The sequence below is a fragment of the Chenopodium album genome, chromosome 11 (assembly GCF_948465745.1).
Source record: "Chenopodium album chromosome 11, dcCheAlbu1.1, whole genome shotgun sequence".
In the NCBI taxonomy this organism is placed as follows: Eukaryota; Viridiplantae; Streptophyta; class Magnoliopsida; order Caryophyllales; family Amaranthaceae; genus Chenopodium; species Chenopodium album.
Window position 1 is genome coordinate 42,402,222 of NC_137844.1, and position 22,381 is coordinate 42,424,602.

The following is a 22,381-nucleotide window of genomic DNA, read 5'->3' on the forward strand; positions in this document are numbered from 1 at the left end:
CTAGTAGTAATTAAAGTTACACATTAACATGGGTATTAGCAAATACAATTGGACCAATCTATTGGTAAACCTTCAATCAAATTCCAACGACCCCAACTCCCAACTAGTTCTAAGCAATCAGTAAAAACTTCACCTAATTACCACTAATTACCAATTATCTTATCAAATCAAAAAAATAAAAACTTCAATAAAAAATCTCACAAATAAAAAGACATACTCCTTCCGTCACTTTATTACATGACTATTTCTCATTTTGCACGGGAATTAAGAAAGTTAAAATTCTTAAAACTAATAATTGAGAGTATAAATATGCATGTGGTGTTAGAAAGAGATAGAGGGAAAGAAAAAGTGGGTGGGAATTAGGAGGGAGAAAGTATTGAGAATTGATGTTAAAGTACAAAAAAGAAAAAGAAAAAGGATGACAAATCATCAAAAAGAGAATAATATTATAAAAAAGTACAACCTATAAATGGAAATAGACACTTAATTTTGATGACCCAAAAAAGGAATACAGACATGTAATAAAGGGACGGAGGGAGTATTACTTTACCTTATACATATACAAGCAGAGACATGAATTTGAATTAATCAACAATAAATTTTCGACCATGTATCCAATAAGCTTGTTAAATTTCATAAACTACAACTATTTTTTTCAAGTTCAACAACAAATCGAAAGAGTATAGAGGAGAGAGAACAGAACTAGAAAACAAATAAAATTGGGGAAGATGAGGAACGGGAAACACAAAGCCAAACAGGTAGAAGAGTTATATAGTTATATATAGTTGTATAATAATACGTACGATGTATTTCAATACCAAAATAAAACCAACTTAACCCACCGAAATGACAACACTGCCCCTATGCTGGGAAATTTTACCCCAGCAATTTGCTGGGCTGAGAGCCTGAGACCGACTCATTACTGCTCCTCTCTATCTCATCCCTTTGCTAATTAATTTTCTGTCTCTTAGAATTCTCCCCCAAATTGTTTGATGAAAGGTGGATGATCTAAGCGTCTTCCTTGAAGCTTACTCTGACACTCTGAGTTCTCCATGGAAGCGGCGTTTGAGCTTTCTCTCTTCCATTGAAATAGTTTGTGAGGTAAGATGGTTTTTGTAATCATCGAATATCAATTTCCCTTTGAAGCGTAATCCACGTTCTCCTTGGTGGTTCTATTCCTATGTGGGGATTGATTGGGCTAAAATTGGAGCTTGCGGTGATTCTCGGTAGTGCTGCTGGTTGCGAGTTGGTGCGACGGTGGTTGATTGTTCGGCAGCTACTATGTGGCGGTTGTGGGGAGCTGCCCGGTTGCTGGCTCGGTGCGTGAGGGAGCAGGGGAGGCAGCAGGAGTATTAGTGTGGAGGGACGGCTGGGGTGTCGGGAATGAGGCGCAGGCGGGAAAGGGCGGGCCGGCGCCGCCAGCGGAGGGGGTGGCTGGGCTGGTTGGGGGAGGTTTTTTTTGAATTAATCAAATTATAATCTTTGTTAAATATTTTTAATTTTTATAAAACTAACCTCACTTAAACTTTCTTAACAGCCAGTTAAACTAATACAAAGCACTATATTGCCTATTGAAGCGCACTCAACGTTCTCCATTGAAGCGCAGTTGACGTTCTCCGTTGAATCGCACGTCGCCTTCTAATAACTTGTATCCCCCATTGAAGCAGCTTCTCAGGTAACTTGTTTCTTTTTGTTATCATCGTATCAATTTCACAATTTTAGGTTTATCTTTGATCTAATATAATTTCATTATTAGTGCATTGAGTGTTCGAAAATCTCAACTATTGGTTCTAATTACTAAGATTATGAAACATCATAACCAAAAGAAAAGAAAATTATGAGCCTAATTTGATTATTTAATCAAATCTCCCTAAATTTATGTATTTTTCAAGATAATTGAATCAAATTTGGTTGCAAATGCATTGCACAACCCTTTAATCTTACTTTCAACTATGAAATTTGGAGTTTACGGCCTACGGCAGTGTGTTTTTATGATTTTGTGGAATACTAGTTGTGCGACCGCGCGCGATAGATCACTAATGTGTGATTAGTTAGTGTTATTAACAAGTATGTCGTATATATGTTGTTTGTAAAATGTACTAACAACTATACCATATTAAAATGTCCGAGTTTGGTTTATGTTAATTGGATTTGTTTTAATGATTGTAATGTTTAGGTTTGTACGTGAATGGTAGTAGCAACCTACTGGTTAAAGTATTTATCTAGGACTTCCTATTTTCTAAATTAAATTCTTCTGATTTGAAAAATTTTACATTTCTTTAACTGTGATTGTTCTACAGCATCTGATACGTAATGTGTTTCTTATTTGTAGTCATCAGAAATGAGTTCAATAATTTGTTCATTATTGAGTTTTATTTTTGTTTTATTTTGATAAAATTGTATATTGATATTATAGTGTTTTATAATTCATTCTTATTTTCACTCTAAATCTCTTAAAATTTAAGTGATCCTCTATTTTTCTCTCCATTTATTTTTTTTATAAATTTGCAAATATTACAGTAAATCCCTACTTGCATATATACCTTCTTCAATTCGCATGATTTCATAAATATGAGACGACTTATCTCTCTTAGTCTTATTAAACTTATCAAAGCTCTCGCCCTTACACACACACACACACTCTCCCTCTTTCTCTAATCTCTCCCTTCCTCCTTTTATTTTTCGAGATATATAGCTATTTATGGTATTCTTATCAAATTTTTATGAAATATGCAAAGCCATATCTTTCCATATTAGTGGCTCTACCAAAGTTGACAAATTGAAGACAAATCTTCATGCATAGCCCCCCAATTTGGTGAAATAAATTGACCGCTTGCTCTCGGGAAATGAGTTTAGCGATTGAGCGTCTTCCATGTATAAAAATCCGTAATTTTTAATATATGTTTATTTAGATTTAACATGGAAGGCATGATGATTTGTTTTTTCCTCATATAACTACTCATTCATTTTCTACAATTTTGCAAATTTCAAATAACCTTCTAAGATTTGTTCACATCCTTCCACCTCACTTTCATTCTTACTCGTTCTTTATGGTTTTGCATATTTCATAAATATTTGATTGTGTATTTTGTTTAGAATTTAGTTTTCATGAAACAAATCATTTTTTTCTCCCTGCGTTGCTCCCTACTTCCTTTCTTTATCTTATAAGTTGCAAAATTTACAAAGGTAATCCTTATTTGCCTTCTCAGTCCCCCTCCTCATCCTTTTTCATCTTCCTTTACATTTAACACTTGACTTGTATACTTTTATAAAATTAAGAATCATTTCAATAATTTATCCTTGATTACATAGTAAAGATGGTCTTCTAAAATGTTCTTCATTTCTTTCTCCTTACTTGAAGCCCTTCACTATTTTTTTCCCTTCATTTCACATTTCTAATTTCTCTTCCTCCATAGCTTCTCTCTTTCGGCCTACCCTCTCTCTCTCTCTCTCATGGCCTCTTTTTTTTCTCCCAACCCTTCTCTATCTCTCTCTCTCTCTCTTGGTTGGCTCCCTTTCTTTCTCTCTCGACACATCTTTTCTTCCGACCCCCTCTCTTCCTTTCCCATCCCACCTCTTTTTTTTGTCTTTCTACCTCTTTCTTCCTCTCTAAATCTCTTTCCTTCCTCTCTCAAGTCTCTCGCACTCCTTCTCCCCCTTCCTCCCTCCTATCATCTATCTTTATAAAGTTGTCTATTACTATGGTTGTACAAACATAAAAAAAGCCGTGACTCATGAATCTAATACGGTTCTATCTTAATGTTGAAAAAATTATTTTAAAGGTGCTTCTAATTAGTTGAATGTCTCATAATTGTCACAAAATCATGTTGGTTAATTAATAACATTTTGTTGATTATTGAAAGAAGTTTGTCCAAATCTAGTTGTCAAACTCTACTCTTTCCATCTTGCTCTTTTTTTTCCCCTTTCCCTTTAGCTTTCTCTTTCACTCGTTTATTATGAATTTGCCCATTTTAGAAAGTTTCTAAAACGTATTGTCATCTCCTTACTCAATTACACTCTAAAAAGTACTTCTTCTCCTTGCTTTAATCCCCAAAACTCTCTTTCTCTAAAATTTAAATTTGGTATAATTTATGATTATCAGACTAAACTTAATTTTCAAATTTATCTTATCACACTAATTTTAAAGTGGATAAAACAAAGCTTATGCCTACATTTTTCATATTATAAAATTAAGAATAAAAATAAATCTATGAGCTCAATCATACTCCTAATTGGATTAGCCACTTCATTTTTTTTTTTTTCCCTTGAAATATAGCATTGACTTACCAAATTAAAAGTATGCCCATAGATTGCCTAAAAAAATATTAATTCAAGGGTTCATGGTTCTACACTTCTACTTAGTTTAAACAAGATAACATGCATGGGATGAATGAGTCAGGTTCAGATTAGATATTGTCTACAGTGGAAAAATAGTTTTAAAAAATTATCAATACTGTGATAATTGAAATTATTGTAAATACCTGTGTAAAAAGTTCATGAAAAAAAAAAACAAAGCAAAACCCCCAATCAATGTATAATTTTGCCCCAAGGAAAATTGAACAAATACTGAGATAACTTGTAAGAACTCTTATACTCAATAAGAAACAGAGAGTAGTACAATGATCCTTGAAAATTTTAGTGTTCTACAAAATGTTCCCGAATTACATACGTTGAGATTTATCCAACAATCCAACAAAACAATGAACGGATAAAGAAATTGAAGTTACATGGTTTGTATACATATGCTACTGGTTTCTGCATACTGCTATAGATGCATCTAATAATCAAAATAGTGACTCACTTTAGTTAATCACTTAATTGCAATGAGAGGAAGCCTGGGGTCTCTTACAGACTGAGAACCCTCTTGTCCGTAAATATAATTCACATCACCGCTTGTCTGCTTTCTAGACTTAAGGTCCCAAAATGAATTCAACAAGTCTTCGAAAGCAGGTGTTCAGAGTTCTTCTATTGATGTCATGCTTGGTAGGTTGATTGATTTCTTCCTTGGTGTTGAGCAAGTTGGCTTATCCTCCTATTCAAACAAGAAGAATTAGGGATAGTCTATAGATTTACTGTTAAATTACAGTTAAAAATGATCTTATTCAAACAAGAAGAATTAGGAATCTTACTCTTCATAGAAAGAAGCAGTGACTTGTTCAGAGTTTCAGCCGTGAGTATTTCTCATAGAAAGAAGCAGTGACTTGAGAATTTAAAATCCCTGTTTAGAGAAATACCTCGACTTTCAAGTTGGAAATTGCTACTCTAAAAATGTAGGACATGTAGTATAGTAAATCTATTCATGTTAACAATTACTATGCTAAGTTCACAACTTAGGAACTGTACCAATATAATATTATTTGCTTTACAGTAAATCAATATCAAATCATTCAACAGGACAGTGCTCTTTTTAGTAATGCTACAAAATATTTACATTGCTGCAATCATTCCCATGACATGAACTTCAAATCACCACCACTTTTCCTAAACCCTAAATCCCCAGACATCTGCAGCAACCACCTATCAACAGCAACCCTAAACTCAATCACTTCCCTCCTCTTCTCATGGTAGCCTTCATAATTTCAATTGAGCTCCTCACATTCAAATTTCTCAAAATCAAAAGAAATTTCTCAATTTTGATCACAATTCAGTTGAATCAAACTTCCCAATTTACCTAATCTTTCTGCTCAGAAAAGCTAAAATTCCCTTTTAAACTCCCATATTTTATCCTATAATTTCTCACCAGTCCAAGAAACCAAACTACTTTACATTAAACACCATTACACCACTCCTTGGCTTTCCCTTCTCAGCTGCAAACAATCAATACAACCTGTTTATGGGAGTCCTCTCCAATGTTTGACAATACCATGGGAAAAGAAGAGAGCATATTTAGGGGAGGTGCAGAATATATGTAAGAAATAAAACATTCACCCCAACCAGAGTAGAAAAGTGTAGGATTTTTACGCTCTACCTAAAGATAAGAGTATAAGACAGTTTAAAATAGAAAATCAGGATATAGCTAAAGTAAAAAAAGAATTTATCAGTGAGAAGGATAATTTGTGCTGAAATTGCAAGTTTCTTACCTACGTGTCCAATCCTTCAGCAATAGCAAGTCTAGCTAGAAGTGACATGGAAATTTGAGTAACGGCATGAAAGAAATTAGAAAGTCATTAATAACAAAGAATAAAATTAAGTAGCCATAAGTTAGTAATCATAGTCAAATTTAAATCAGGTCCATATAAATAAAGAAAATCTTCAATACTTTGTATATGGGATCACATATCAGACTTCATTAGCAAAACAAGAAATTGCCTCAGAAGCATATCCAAGATGATAAGTAGGAAATTTTTTTTTTTCCTATTGATAAATGTAAGAAAAAGGCGCTAGCACAATGGGGAGCATGAAAATTTAGTGCAGAACATGGCTATGGTAAATAGGAGATAACAAATTAGAGAAAGATGAAAGAACCATATGTAAGTATACCAAATTTAACAGCTCCGCATACTACTACCCAAATCAATAGAGGCCATGTAATAGGTTGTTGAATCTCCCATATGTTCTCTAGCAATAGAACTTGATAGTCAAATTGTGATAAGCATACATTAGACTAATAACAATTATAATATTAAGCACTAATTATCAAGAACATGCTTCTTATTGTCACTATGAACACTTATTGTTGATATATAATGAAATTTCACCACTTTCAATCATATGCAAATCACATGATGAGATGATAAGTCATACCATGTAATTCTGCTCAGAATTTGTGACTGCAATCGAAAAGAGTCGAATTAGTGGCCAGACCAATATTTCTTCTGTCCAAATCCAATAGAAAGTAAATAACATTTTCCACTATGACACAATGTAGGAATTGTTAAAATCACCAAAAATCCAAAAGAACTTTATATTTCACAAGACACATACAAATAACCTAAATAACCATTCAAACACACATTAAGTGTAAATATCATACTTTGTATGATCCTGCATCCTTTTTTTTAAGCGAAAGTAGTAAATTTATAAGCCAATTGCAGAATCCTTGTAAATTCACAGCCTTGACCATCCAAAGAATCTGCATGGGCCAAAACTCACAGAATAACAATGTTATAGAATAACAATGCTGTACATCACAAAACAACATGCACAACAAGAACTCAAAGATTAAAAAAAAGAAAAAATTAAGAATGATACTTAACAGCGTGAGTTATCAAATCTCATATATAGCCATTTAAATAAATAATAATGAACATATTGAAAAAGAACCTTGACCACCAATTAGATATGGATGCCGAACTCCCGATATCCCGCCCACAAACTAAACAAGTGCCCTTATATGTGATTAGTACTAATGACACTAACATAAACTTCAACTAACAAGCTAATTAAGAAGGAAATAGAAACCTCGGGTGATTAATTAACTATATGCATACCGATGACTATTATTATTCCCTTACCAAACACAAAATTCAAACCCGCAATATAAAAGTCCAATAAATATACTTCCACTGTAAATACAAAAATAAGTATTACTCTGACAGACAATTCTGAAATTATATACCTATATATATTTGCTGAGCTTTGGATACCACATAGTATATAATTTCAATAAAAAGGTAATACTCCTTCCTCTCTTGAGCTTTAAAAACACACACATAATTCATTCATTAGTCAGTTCTTTCCTCAACAAAAAAATCACATAACATAATTGATCAAGCTCCTAAAACACAATATCATAATTTTAGTTGTTCCGGAAACATTCAACAGTCTATCCATACAAAAATTGATCAATAGAACCCCTCATGAGACTGGAGATGCAGAAATTGTCAGGCTCATCATAAGTGCAGGACGGTAGTAACTTCCATGAGCAAAAATTACAAACCAGCCACAATTGGGAATCAACAAGATCAATCCACCTCTGTGAAGCTTCCTTTTCTACAAAGCAATCATTATCATGAATGAAGATACATGACATCACTTTCAAAAGCTGTTTTGCTCGCATGAGCTAAAAATCTAAAATTTATGTCTCGAATCAGCTGATTGAAATATCTGTCTTAATAATTGTGCATTATTCACTTCAATAAAGTAAATATGTCAAAAGGGAGGGAGCTACATTGCTGACAAGTAAATGAGGTTTAATCTTCTGTTAGTGTAAGTATGACAAAAAAAGCATTATGTGGATTTTGATCCATAGCTTCTTAAGTTTTCATCATACAGGGAACAAACTGAAGAGAGGACAAACCCAGAGTTTTAATTGCAATTAAAATAAATAGCAAACAGTTTTTGGATGCAATCCATAATAAACAGAACACTTGGAGGCAACTTATATGGTATGAGGTCCCTGGCTAGCTCATCTCATTTGATATACCTTATCTTGCACTTACTTTGTCATCAACATGGCTTCAAAACCTCACATACAAGGCATTATTAATTAACAGGAGCACATAGCCACAATATTGACAATATTTCTATGGCAATACCAATAAAAAAAAAATCACACAAATTAGAGACTCCAGGTTATGAAAAAAAAATCAACAGCCAGACATTATTGTTTTACTGAAGTTGACAATAACAGAATGTGCAAAGGTAAATATCATACCTTCTTGCCAGGCCTCACAAGCCTCAAAGCAACTTCAGTAGCAGTGTTGGTTGCTGCAAGAACATCAGCTTTTCTGCCAGTTATCGGGCCTTCTTGAATGATATAAGGGATATAAGGGTGTGCGACAACAGCAATGAAGCCATAAATATGACAACCCATATCACTGCAACAAAACAAACATCCGACTTTCAGTACTCAATCAACAAAAACTCAATAAGTTTATACTTAAACACGATTAATTGAAAGAACAATTACGCATTAAAAACCTTACATTTTCACTAAGTAACCTCCTTCGAGAGCATTGAGTCGTCACTCGCAAGGGGTGAAATATGACAAACAACATTGTTGACAGATAGATAAGCATGTTGGGAAAGCAACACCTCATTCTATCTTCTTTTTCACATTCTTGTACATGTTAGTATGTTATCAGTTTGCCTATACATTATAAACAAACACCATTCAAAACATTGCATAGCCACTCAACATTCTATAGATGTCATTAAAACAGAATAAAACCTTTACAGCAAAAGTCTCATATTAGTACAAACATTGTATAAGACCAAAAAAACCAACATTACAACCAAGGATACCACACTTTCAATCAAACAAAATATTCCAGAAAAAATAAAGGGAAATTCTCAATGGTGACCCCTAACTTCTGCTATGCGTACATGGTGACCCTCTCGAAAATCAATTATACAAAATGACCTTTTTTAGAACTTTAGCCCGATTATAACCTTATTTCATTAAAATGCTAATTAAAATTAACTATGGTAAGATTTATTTTTTTAAAAGAAAAAAAAAAGAAAACACTTATGAAAATCAACAACCACCAACTGTCTACCTCCTTCACCGAAACCCTAACCCTACCACCTCACCTAAGCCATGGCAAAGGGCTAGGTTATCAGAGGAGAGAGGAGGGAGGTATTCAGGAGGAGAGAGAGAGGGGGGAAGGTCGTGGGTTGGAGGAGGAGTGGCACGGTTTGAAGGCTGCGATGGTGGCTGTAGTTTGGGGCAATGGTGATGAATTAACGACTGGTGGTGCTGGGTAGATGATGACTGCTGATTGGTGGCAGCGGGGTTGATGTGACTACGTCTGTCGCTGCAATTTGATGTGGGGAGCAGGGGAATGGTGTATGCAGTTCGGAGGTTGGTGGTGGCTGCGAACTTGGTTGTTGCGGTGGAGATGCAGAGAGGTTGCAATTAATGTTGAAGCAAGGCAATGTGAGATGGTGTTTGTGTGATGGAGGTGGCATAGGAGGAGGAGGAGGAGGAGGAGGAGGAGGAGGAGGAGGAGGGCTATGGGCAGAGTTTAGGGTTTTGGGTTTTGGCTGGCAATGGTCACGTGGAGCTGAGGCAGCGCCGCCGACTGTTGGGGGAGTATGGGGTAGCGTCGCTTAAAAAGGGAGGGCAAATGGGGAAGTTCGAAGTTGGTGTTGGGGGTGGCTGCTTTGGTGGTTGGATTAATTTTATTTTACTTTATTGATTTATTTATTTTTTTATATAAAATAAATCTAACCAAAGTTAATGTTAATTAATTATTTAATGAAATAAAGTTATAATTGGGCTAAATTTCTAAAAGGTCATTTTGTATAATTGATTTTCAAGAGGGTCAGCATGTGTGCCGTGTGCGTAATAGAAGTTGGGGGTCACCGTTGAGAATTTTCCAAAAATGAATTATAACCCAAATCAAGAAACTATTATGAGAAGGTATATTGCTTAAAGGAGAGAGAAAACAAATGGAAAATTGCCTATACATCATTAAAAAAAAAACCATTCAAAACATTCCCTTTGTTTCTCGGGATTTCGGATCCTCCAAATTCAACCTCACCGGAATTGGCTTCTCTTCGACGTGAAACTATACCCAATTCTGCAAAACCATCACACTAATTGTCACCTAGGGTGCATCGAGCAAAAGGAGTATTGTCCATTAAATAGTTGTGAAATTAAACCAAACCCTAGATTGTCAAATTGATATTCCATGATTATAAAAAAAAGCTAAAGATCATACCTCTGCTTCAATGAAAAACTTGGACTACGCTTCAATGGAGAAGAAACTACCCTAATATTCTCAAAGTTTCTGTTTTCGGTGTTGTGTTAGGTGTTGTGTTAGGGTCCTGAGATATGTGGAGAGTGAAGAGAGAGAAAATGAAGTGAGAAAGGAGATGGCAAAAAGAGAGAAAGGAGAGATGGAGTGAGAGTGGGAAAGACCGGTTCAAAACATAGAGAAAGCAAATGGAAGAAATGAATGGTGGAACATAAAAAGGGGAAAAGGCAAGACTGAAGGACGACTAAGGACACAAAATGCTGAAATCAAGTATCAAAAAGCACGGAGGGCAATTTCGAAAATAAAAAATAGCTTGAGGGCATAAATGGAAGCACACTATAAATTTCAAATAGTAACACATATTAGGGCTATTGAAAGGGTTGTAGAAGTAATTTTATTTTTTTATTTTTATTTTTTTTTTTTTTTTGTGTTTTTTTCAGCATTCTTGTGTTTTTGATGATTTTTTTTTGTTAATTTATTAAAGATTTGAAGCGTGTATTATTAGATTGAATTGAAGTATGAAGTTAATGTTTTAATGGGTTAAGTTGAAATTATATACGATATAATTTTGTAAGTTGATGAGTTAATTGATTGGATTAGATTGTTGCAAACTTGCTTACTTGTAAATATAAAACATTTTCTAATAAAACATAGGAAAATTTGACAATTATCACCTACAATTGTTGCTATTTTAGCAATTACCACCTACAGTTTTTATTTTATTTTATTTATTTATTTATTTTTTATTTATTTTTAAATTTACCACCAACTATTTTTCAAAACATCGAAACTTCCCACCTACTTGGCTCTCAATTCAAATGTAACGTCATGTGGGGCCCACTAACTACCTTTTTCCTCCCTTTCTTCCTTTCTTTCTCACTCGGTTTCTCATTCCCATGTATTGTATTCCTCTTAAAATTGGGGAAACACTTCAATTCGTGAAATAATTAACATAAATATATAATTTAATTTGAAGTTTTTCCTTGATTGTAAGAGGATTACAATATAGGGGAATGAGAAACTGAGTGTGAAAGGAAGAAAGTGAGGGAAAAAGGGTGGGAAGGTAGTTAGTGGGCCCCACATAATCACATTTGAGTTGAGAGCCAAGTAGGTGGGAAGTTTTGATATTTCAAAAAATAGTTGGTGGTAAAATTCAAAAAAAAAAAAAAAACTGTAGGTGGTAATTGCTAAAATGGTAACAATTGTTGGCGGTAATTGTCAAAAAATCCTAAAACATACTAATAACTAATAATGCTACATATATCAGAAGTCTAATTAAATGAAGAGATCACAAGAAAGAGGTATTTCAAGTTTTTTTTTTTTTCAAAATGAACACAAAGAGAAAGTTCTCATCCGCCTAATTATCATCCTTCCAATCATCAGAACCAACACTTTTTAAATTTAGTTTTGTATTAATTAATTTGTCTTAGCTCATTTTGAACTTATTATACGTTGCGTTACCCCTCTCTCCGGATCCACCACTATTTTATGAGCCTTATTGTTGGAGTCAATCTGTAATTTGCTAGAATTTAATCAAAATTTTTTTGCTATTGTGTTGCAGGCTGTTGTTTGCCACCCTTTATTGTAGGACGGAACTATGAAAATAGGCCTTTGCTCCGACCCAGGGCGGCTGCCTGTCCTGACCCGGCTCAGGGGTGGGCCACAATGTTCCGTTCGCTTTCGATCTTGCATCGGCCGCCCTAGGCCTAGGGGCGGGCCTCAATGTTCCATTCGCTTTCGACCTTGCATTGATATACACAAGGTTCATATTCTTTATTTTTAAGACTTCCAAAATTTATGATGAAAGTTGTGAAATAGTTGATTTTATTGGTAAAATTATGGTGATTTCATGTATTTTTGGTAAATTAATGGTGGAAATTCTTATCCTTGTTTATGTGATTGTATGATTTACAATGGTTTTTGATGGGGTTAATATACAGACACTGTTATTGGCCTAGTTTCGGAATTGCTATTTTATTTTTAAATGGTGTGCACTTTGATTCTTTTTGAGTTACACTATGACTGATTTGTTGGTTTTATGTTGTTTTTTCTTTTCCAAATTGATGGTGGAAATTGTGAACCTTGTTGATAAGAATGTAAGATTACCGTAGGTTTTGATGGTAGAAGTGTCAATTCTTATTTCACTTTTTGTTGGTTTGATACATTTCACAGGGAAAAGTGAAGCAAATTGTTGGTTCCACCCTTTTGGATTTGAAAGAAGGAGGATCATCATCATCAGCTCTTGTTACCAATTTTGTTTCTGATAAGCCGTCAGCTGAATATGCTAGGTTGTACAAGGATGATGGGCTTTTGGGTGGTCATGTTATCATGCTTGGCGCAGACCCTTTGAGCGAAGCTGCTGCAATTGAAGCCTTGCATGCTTTTCCTGGTGGGTTTTTTAAATTTTGATGGAAATTACTATAATAAGGTTAACAATAACAAGATTATCGATGTTACTATTATAATACATAGGTAGTAATTAATTCCATTCTATTCAACAGTTTCTCTTTCTCAATTGTTTTTGGACTATGTCTTCTTTATTAGTCTTGGCCTGATCTTCTCAAAATATGAGATTCTATTGTCCTTTGGGAAATAGCAGCTTGCTCCTTACAAAGTTTCTTAGTAGCCTCATCTAGACAACCTATTTATCTTTCTTTTGCTTCATAAACTTTTCAGTATATTTTTTGTTCTGTAAAAATGTTATATCTATAAAAGAGAAATTTAATGGCTAATTTCATTATGACCACCTTCTCATTGTTGATCAATATCAGTTCATAATCTGATTATTGAGGGGATTGTTACGTGTGTATTTATCTCAACTTGATTCGGGTCTTTGGCCACACAGTTTCAAAATCGTATCTCTAAAGATATGCCAAGAAAGATATTTCATCTACTGAACTAGAATGGTAACCTTCTAGGTGGTATGCAGGTTGGAGGTGGGATTAATTCCAAAAATGCGTTAAGTTATATTGAAGAGGGAGCCAGCCATGTCATCGTAACATCAGTAAGTGATTTCAGTTTGGTACTAACTTTATGCACCTTTTGTTTTTATGCATTGTTGGTGCGGAGATGGGGCAACCTAGATAGGCGTAAATTTTGCCTCACTGGGATTTGAAACTGATTTGAGTTGAGCTATTGAAAAGTTTTGTTGACTCACATTCTGGGTGTCATTGCTTTATTTATGATGACTATGGTTGTAACTCTTGCAAGTGTTATAGTATGCGTCTGCTGTGTGGGATAACTTGCTATATATAAAACTAGCTGCAATATATCTGAACGAATATTTGTAATGAGTTGACTTATAAGTTGAGTGGAAAAAGAGACAAGGCAGAAAAAAAAAAGAAAAAGGCTATGCAGCTTAGCCTCGACCTATGTTAGATGGACTCGGGAGCGGGTGTTAGACACAGACACAAATCCAATTGTCTGTCCGGCAAGTTCCAGAATCCAGAATTTTAGGATATGGGGAGTTGGGGACTCTGCCCAATGTATGGACATACGTAATTTTACCTCCGTTTGAAAAGAAAAAAACAAAAATCCTGTCCTTTCTTCAAAATAGAAAAGCCCACTAGCCCAAGCTATTACCTAAATGCCACCCAATAAAAATAAAATGAAACACTCCTGATACCTTCTAGCCCCACTTATCCATTAAGAACCTTCACAATTGAAAGCACATAAATCTAACCCATGTGACTTTTTTACTCTTTGAACTTCCACTACTAATTTATTTTGTCTTGTTTTGTTTTTTGTTTTTTGTTTTTGTTTTTTTTATATATTTATTTTATCTCTTTCTGTAAATGTGTTCCTATCTTTCCCCCAAATATCCTATTTTCTCCTCCTCCTCCAAGAAGCATTTTAATTACATTCTTCTCTTTTTTCCACTCTGAATGGAAGTGTCCAAATGCACAGTGACAAACACGGATTTCGTACCCATGTCTGTGTCATGTTGTGTCGACATAGGTACTATGAGCTATTTGCCGTGTCCTTGTAACTTAGACCCCAACCACTAAGGGTAGTTATAAAATGTGCATAGAAGACTCACAATTGGCCGTCGCATTTTGTCCTCACTCTTGCGCACTTGGATCTTAAGCGTGCTTGGCTTGGAGTATTCTTGGGATGGATGACCTATTAAGTTGCGTGAGTGAGTACAAAATGTGTGGGAAAAACTTATGTTGGTTTGTGGGCCAATTGTCACTATGCACATGTAGTAGATAACAAGATATCCTTGGTTGTTGGGGTGTCACACTTAAAATGTTTGATTATTTTTATGTAAACATTTTTGTAATTATTAAATTATATTTGAGCTTATTCACTAGGCTTTTGATGTAGGCTTACTTAATTTGGTTTGTTAATGTTTTGAGCCAAACATGAACTCAAGTGAGCCAAGCTTTATTAAGTCGATCTCAAATAGTTCACGAACACGTTAGGCTCATTTTCACCCCTAGTTGGATGGGTGGGGTATTGCATACATATTTCAATGTTCATACCCATGTTAATGTTAGTGCTTACCAATACTCCTAATATTTAAGTAGTTAGTGTTGCTATGTACACCCAGCACCATGAACTTAATTTTTAGATGGTGTCATATAGGTTAATAATCCTTGAATTAGAGGGGTATTTGTAATTTGTTTTATTTATTTATTTTAATAGTTTTACAACAATAACAAAGCCTTAATCCCAAAATACTTGCTTTTTTAACAAGTGAAAATTATTGACTTTTGGAGGGCCATGATATAAGAATCTTTTTATGTTTGTGTTTCACCAAAAATGTTTCTACCGACGTGAAGTTTCTTATTACTTCTTGTTCTTTTCCATCAGGTGTCTATTAAAACTTTGCAAAGAGCTAAATGATTATATTTAGACTATTTAAGTTGAAAATTTTAATTTTTTGTTACATGCAAATGGGAATTTAAAACCCTAATTGTAGAATATCTCTGCAAAAGTTTACAGACTACTAGCTGAAGATGTTCTTTTTAATGTTTGCTATCCGGAGAACTAGACTTTCTATAAAATGATTTTTGATTTGAAGCACAGAAACAATTAGATTAAGTGATTTTGTCCTTTTTAACTCGTTATATTATAGTGCATTGTTAGATGTATCATGTATGTAATGCCACTTGCTTATCCTTTTAATGCCATTAAATAAGGATTTTGTGGCAGCTATGTGTCATTTAATAGACGAATTGACTTTTTAAAATGCAAGTGAGTTGGATAAATTTTACAGTATCGGGTTTGAATATCCTGTTTTACCACTGCTTATATGTATGTGATTGCTTTTTAATCTCCGCTAATGGTGCTATAAAATTTGCCATGATGCTCTAAAATTTTCCCTTGTGTTTATTGCAGCTTTCTTAGACTGTCTTATTCAATTCATTATTTGTTCCATTGATTTTATTTGTTCAATTGTGCTTAACTTCTCTTAAGCAGAAACTAGGTAGCTTCAAATGACTACTGCACAGTATTTCTTCTATTTTTGGTTTCTTGAAAATTCCCTTTTCAAAGCGTATTATGCACTACATGTTGACTTTACCTTACACGTGATTGCAGTATGTGTTCAACAATGGGCAAATGGACCTTGATAGGCTTAAGGATCTGGTCTGCACTGTTGGAAAAGAAAGGCTTGTGTTAGATTTGAGCTGCAGAAAGAAGGTACAGCTCTCGTGTTAGATCCTCTCAAATCTAAAAAATGTGATATTCCTTCCGTGTTTTTTTTTTACAAGCTAGAGTTGGGATTTTCCACTATTCATATGTCATTGACTTGATTTTTTTACCCATATATAAAACATAAATATGATCATATAATATCTTGTTGGATTTGTTATAATGTCTACTTTTAAAAATTAATTTTTTCATAATGTTTACTAACCTCTAATTAAAGATATTGATGGTCAAAGTTGCGTCTCGGCAAATATAACTCTAGCTTAAAAAAAAAAAAAAAGGTTAAAGGAGGCTCACTTGATTAAATGAAAGCAATTTTGATAACATTAATTATTATTGAAATACAAATGAAGAGGAAAATATCTCGACTTCTCATTTATTTGAATTAACTAGGCGGCTAACGTGCGAGATGCGCGCGTCATAGCTAGCCATGTCCGGATGTTCTTTCGGTTTGGAATTGTTAGTAGCGCTAATTAGGGAAAATATGTGAACAAATATTTTTAGGGTTATAAAATGTCCACACACTATTTTTAAGAGTTACAAAATAAAAACCAATTAACATTAATGAGGGCAAATATATAAATAAATATTTTAGGGAAATTATCATCCTATTCATAAAGTGTGGTCATTACTTTAAGGGGTATATATATAAATAAACACTTTTAGGAGTATAATAGTCTTAAAAAGGTAGGGATTAAATAGATTAAAAAAATTGACAATGATATATCATTTTACTATGATATAGTAAGATTGAAACAACAACAACAACAATAACATCAACAAAGCCTTAGTCCCAAAATGATATGATATATTAAGATTGACAATGTTACAAAATTATACCTATGTTAGAGATATATTTATTCACTATGTTCTCGAGATGGAATAAAATTTGCACATTAAATAAAGAAAAATTTGCAAATTGCAGCCATTTAAAGTATAAGTTTTGCAAATTGCAGTTTTTTCTTCTCCAGTAACATTTTATTTATTGTTATAAAATAAGGGGAAAGGGAGAATATAAGAGAGAGAGAGATGTAGATTGTAATTGTGTTATATCTCCTTTGATTTGCCCATGCTATATATATATACATAATGTAAGTATGTAACCTTCATGGAAATTAAGATTCCATTTAAGTGGGGGTTACAATAGAGGTAATTACATATGGGGGTTACAATGGGTGGCATAATACTAGGGAGTTACAAATGATAATAAACATCCACATTGAATATATTTTGTAACACTTCCCCTTGGATGGACATTATCTAAAATAGATTTAATGCACATATATGCTGCCTCATTAAAAACCTTTCCATTGGGGAAAAACCATGGATAAGGGAAAAAGAGTGCAGTGTGCAATTACTCCCCCTCATTATTATATCACTAAAGATCTTTGAGATGGCGCAATCCAATACGATAAACTAACTTTTTAAATGTTGCGGTCGGAAGAGCCTTAGTGAATAAGTCTGCTAAATTCTCACTTGAACGAATCTGCAATACATTTATATTTCCATCCTTCTGAAGATTGTGAGTGAAGAAAAATTTGGGTAAGATGTGATTTGTTCTGTCACCTTTGATGTATCCTTCCTTAAGTTGAGCTATACAAGCTGCATTATCCTCATGTAGAGTTGTCGGTGCCTCTTTCTCAGATGATAACTTCTTTTATATGTTGAACTACCGACCTTAACCATACACATTCACGACTAGCCTTGTGAATTGCTAAAATCTCAGAATGATTGGAAGAAGTAGCTGCAATGGTTTGTTTCATAAAACGCCAAGAAATGGCTTTACCACCATGTGTGAACACATATCCAGTTTGCGATCAACCATTATGAGGATCAGATAAATAACCTTCATCTACATCCGCAAAACCAATCAAATTTTCTTTGGATAACTTTGGGAAAAATAAACCTATATCCTTCGTACCTTGGAGATAACAAAGTAAATGTTTAATTCCATTCCAATGCCTTCGGGTTGGACATGAACTAAACCTTGCTAATAAATTAACTGAAAATGATATGTCGGGTCGTGTATGACTTACAAGGTACATTAGTGCTCCAATTGCACTAAGATATGGTACTTCAGGACCAAGAATTTCTTCATCATTTTCCCGAGGTCGGAATGGATCTTTCTCTACATCAAGTGATCTTACAACCATAGGGCTGACAATGGATGTGCTGTATTCATAGAAAATCTTTTAAGAATTTTTCCTATTTATGTTGATTGATGCACAAGGATTCCATTCTCTAGGTGCTCTATTTGTAACCCTAAGCAAAATTTTGTCTTTCCAAGATTTTTTATTTCGAACTCTTTCTTTTAATAATTGACGGTCACCGAAATCTCTTCAGGAGTTCCAATGATATTCAAATCATCAACATACACTGCAATTATAACAAATTCCGATCCAAATTTCTTTATAAAAATACATGGGCTAATAAGATCATTCTTATAACCTTCTTTTAACAAATACTCGCTTAGACGGTTATACCACATACGCCCAGATTGTTTCAATGCATAAAGGGATTTGTTCAATTTAATACAGAAATGTTCTCGAGAACCAGACTTTGCTGCTTCTGGCAGCTTAAACCCTTCTGGGATATTCATATAAATATCATTATCCAGTGGGCCATATAAATAAGCAGTGACTACATCCATCAAACGTAAGTCAAGTCTTTCTCTTATTGTCAGACTAATCAAAAATCTAAAAATCGTTCATCCACCACAGGAGAATATGTCTCCTTATAATCAATACCGGGTCTTTGTGAGAATTCTTGTGCAACTAATCGTGCCTTATATCTTACAACTTCACCCTTTTCATTTCTCTTTCGCACAAAGACCCATTTATATCCCACTGGCTTTACACCTTCAGGTGTACGGATTACAGGTTCGAATACTTCTCTTTTTTGAAGAGATTTTAATTCTGCTTTAATTGCTTCTTTCCATTTTGGCCAATCATTTCTTTGTCTACATTCTTCAATAGATTTTGGTTCATGATCCTCATTATTATCCATAACATCTAATGCTACATTGCATGCAAAAACATCATCGACGTCGATTTGATTTCGGTTCCATGTAATTCCAGACATGATATAATTTATTGAAATTTCTTCATTATCAGGTACCTGAATTTCTTCTTGTATCATGTCTAAATTCTATTCGGGAGATCCTTCGGAAATTGTTTCTTCAATTTGACCATCATCAATCAATGCTCCTTTTCTTTTCCGAGGATTCTTATCTTTGGAACCTATTGGTCTTCCACGTTTCTGACGTGGTTTAGACTCATTAGCAAATTTATTCTGTCCTTCCGGGACATCTATTTTAAATGGAGCATTTACAGCTGGAATATGTGACTTGGTCACTCTTTTTGGGTCAGCAAACGAGTCTGGCAATTGATTTGCTAAACTTTGTAAATGAATTATCTTTTGAACTTCCAATTCACATTGTTTAGTTCGAGGATCAATATAAGATAATGATAATTCATTCCATTTAATTTCTTTTTCCAGCTCTCTTTTCTCCTCCTAATGTTGGGAAAAGTGACTCGTTAAAATGACAATCCGCAAAACGAGCCGTAAATAAATCCCCTGTTGTAGGCTCAAGATATTTAATTATTGACGGGGATTCAAACCCAAAATATATTCCCAACCTCCTTTGAGGACCCATCTTAGAGCGTTGTGGTGGAGCTATTGAAACATAAACCGCACATCCAAAAATTCTGAGATGGGAAATATTTGGTTCCTGACCATAAACCAATTGTAATGGGGAGAACTTGTGATAACTTGTTGGCCTAATGCGAATTAGTGCTGCTGCATGTAATATAGCATGTTCCCAAGCAGAAATTGGGAGATTGGATTTCATAAGCAATGGTTTAGCAATTAACTGAAGACGTTTAATTAATGATTCTGCCAAACCATTTTGTGTATGAACATGTGCTATATGATGTTCAACATTTATCCCAATGGACATGCAATAATCATCATTGAAAGCTTGAGATGTAAATTCACCAGCATTATCAAGTCGAATAGTCTTAATAGAAGTATCTGGAAAATGTGCCCGTAACTTAATTAATTGGGCAAGTAATCTCGCAAACGCCAAGTTACGAGTTGATAACAAGGACACATGTGACCATCTAGTTGATGCATCAATTAAAACCATAAAATATCTAAATGGTCCACATGGAGGGTGTATGGGCCCACAAATATCTCCTTGTATGCGTTCCAGAAAACTAATTGATTCAAAATTAATTTTAGCCGGTGATGGGCGAATTATCAACTTGCCTTTTGAGCAAGCAGCACATGAAAAATTATTATGAAGAATCTGTTGGCTCTTCAAAGAATGTCCACATGAATTTGTAATTATTTTTCGCATCATTATTGAACCGGGATTGCCTAACCGGTCATGCCAAACAACAAAATTATCATTAAACTTGCATGAGTTTCAATAGTATTAATTTTTTTGTAGTACAAACCAATGGAGAAAACATGTTTTGTGCCTCGAGTTATATTCGTGATTTGAAGGCATTCGTTATTTTCTTCATTAATTGTCTCAATATGATAACCATTGTTGCGAATATCCGTAAAACTTAATAAAAGGTTTTGAGACAATGGGGAGTATAAAGCATCAATTATTTTAATTTCAGTTCCCAAGGCAATTTTATAGTGGCTCTTCCGAAGCCTTCAATGATATTTGTACTACCCGATATGGTACTCACATTAATCCTTTTCATCATCAAATGAGAGAAATATTTTTTATTTTTAAGTATTGTATGAGTAGTTGCACTATCAGCAAGACATAATTCTTCACCATTCATAGCAAACTGAACTTGAGTAATATCCATGTTCTTCATGAAATAAAATATATGTCAAAATATTACTCATAAAAATAAAGATGATAAATAAATAAATCAATAAAAACACCCAAATAGTTCATAAATTCATAAAACATATAAAGTCCTTATTACAACCATAGAAAATAACTTAAGTAAATCATTAGAATAAGAAAACTAAGTCTAATACTTAAAACTGACACAAATCAATATAATTTTAATTATTCCCTTCTAGCAGTGAAGAAATCAGCAACTTCTAAGTGAGTTGTACTGCCAAAATCAAAATTATTTCCTTCCAGGGAAGCAGGAAATCAGCAACATCGAAATGATTTGCATTTCCAAAATCAAAGTCACCTTCACCATCTTCAAGAACAAGGTTTGCTTCAACTTTCTTTCCTTTCTTCAATGATTCTTGGTAAAGTTCAACAAGATGCTTTGGAGTTCTACAAACCCGAGACCAATGGCCTTCTCCTCCACAATGGTAACATATATTGGTCTCACTTTTCTCTTTATCATCCCTATGTTCCCACTTCCGGTGAGAATGTGAGTTTGTGAAATGACTTCCACGACCTCTACCATATCCACTAAAACCGCGCCCACGACCGCGACCACGCCATTGGCCACGACCGCCATCGCGACCTCTACCTCGACTAGTACTGCTGGAATGGTCTTTGTTTTTAGTTTATTTCCCGTTATGGGTTGTCACATTCATTTCAGGGAATGGAGTAGAGCCAGTAGGACGTGATTCATGATTTTTCATTAACAACTCGTTGTTTTGCTCGGCCACAAGAAGACAAGATATTAATTCAGAATATTTTTAAAAGCCTTTTTCTTTATATTGTGTCTGCAGGACAATATTATTAGCATGGAAAGTGGAATATGTCTTTTCAAGCATTTCTGCGTCAGTAATATTTTCTCCACATAATTTCAATTGAGACGTTATTTTAAACATAGCTGAGTTATAGCAGATTTAAAATCTTGCAATCTCAAATTCAACCATTCATAACGAGCTCTAGGGAGTATCACTGTTTTTTGGTGGTCATACCTTTCCTTTAGATTACTCCAAAGGATTTGTGGGTCTTTCACAGTTAAATATTCATTTTTTAGCCCTTCATGGAGGTGATGGCGAAGGAAAATCATGGCTTTAGCCTTATCTTGAGGTGTTGCCTTATTAGCCTCTTTGATTGTTTCACCAAGCCCTTTAGCATGTAGGTGTATTTCAGCATCTAGCACCCATGATAAATAATTCTTTCCGGTAATATCAAG

General features: G+C 34.2%; 1 protein-coding gene across 1 annotated transcript; it reads left to right on the plus strand.

Moving 5' to 3' along the window:
* Positions 1-857: 857 nt before the first annotated feature.
* Positions 858-16,314, plus strand: LOC145568905 (1-(5-phosphoribosyl)-5-[(5-phosphoribosylamino)methylideneamino] imidazole-4-carboxamide isomerase HISN3, chloroplastic-like). Its single transcript, XM_081628285.1, has 6 exons — positions 858-1,101; positions 1,578-1,675; positions 12,205-12,405; positions 12,816-13,032; positions 13,562-13,647; positions 16,188-16,314. The coding sequence occupies exons 3-6, from the start codon at positions 12,241-12,243 to the stop codon at positions 16,305-16,307; spliced, it is 588 nt and encodes a 195-aa protein (XP_081484411.1). The 5' UTR covers positions 858-1,101; positions 1,578-1,675; positions 12,205-12,240; the 3' UTR covers positions 16,308-16,314.
* The last annotated feature ends 6,067 nt before the right edge of the window (positions 16,315-22,381 follow it).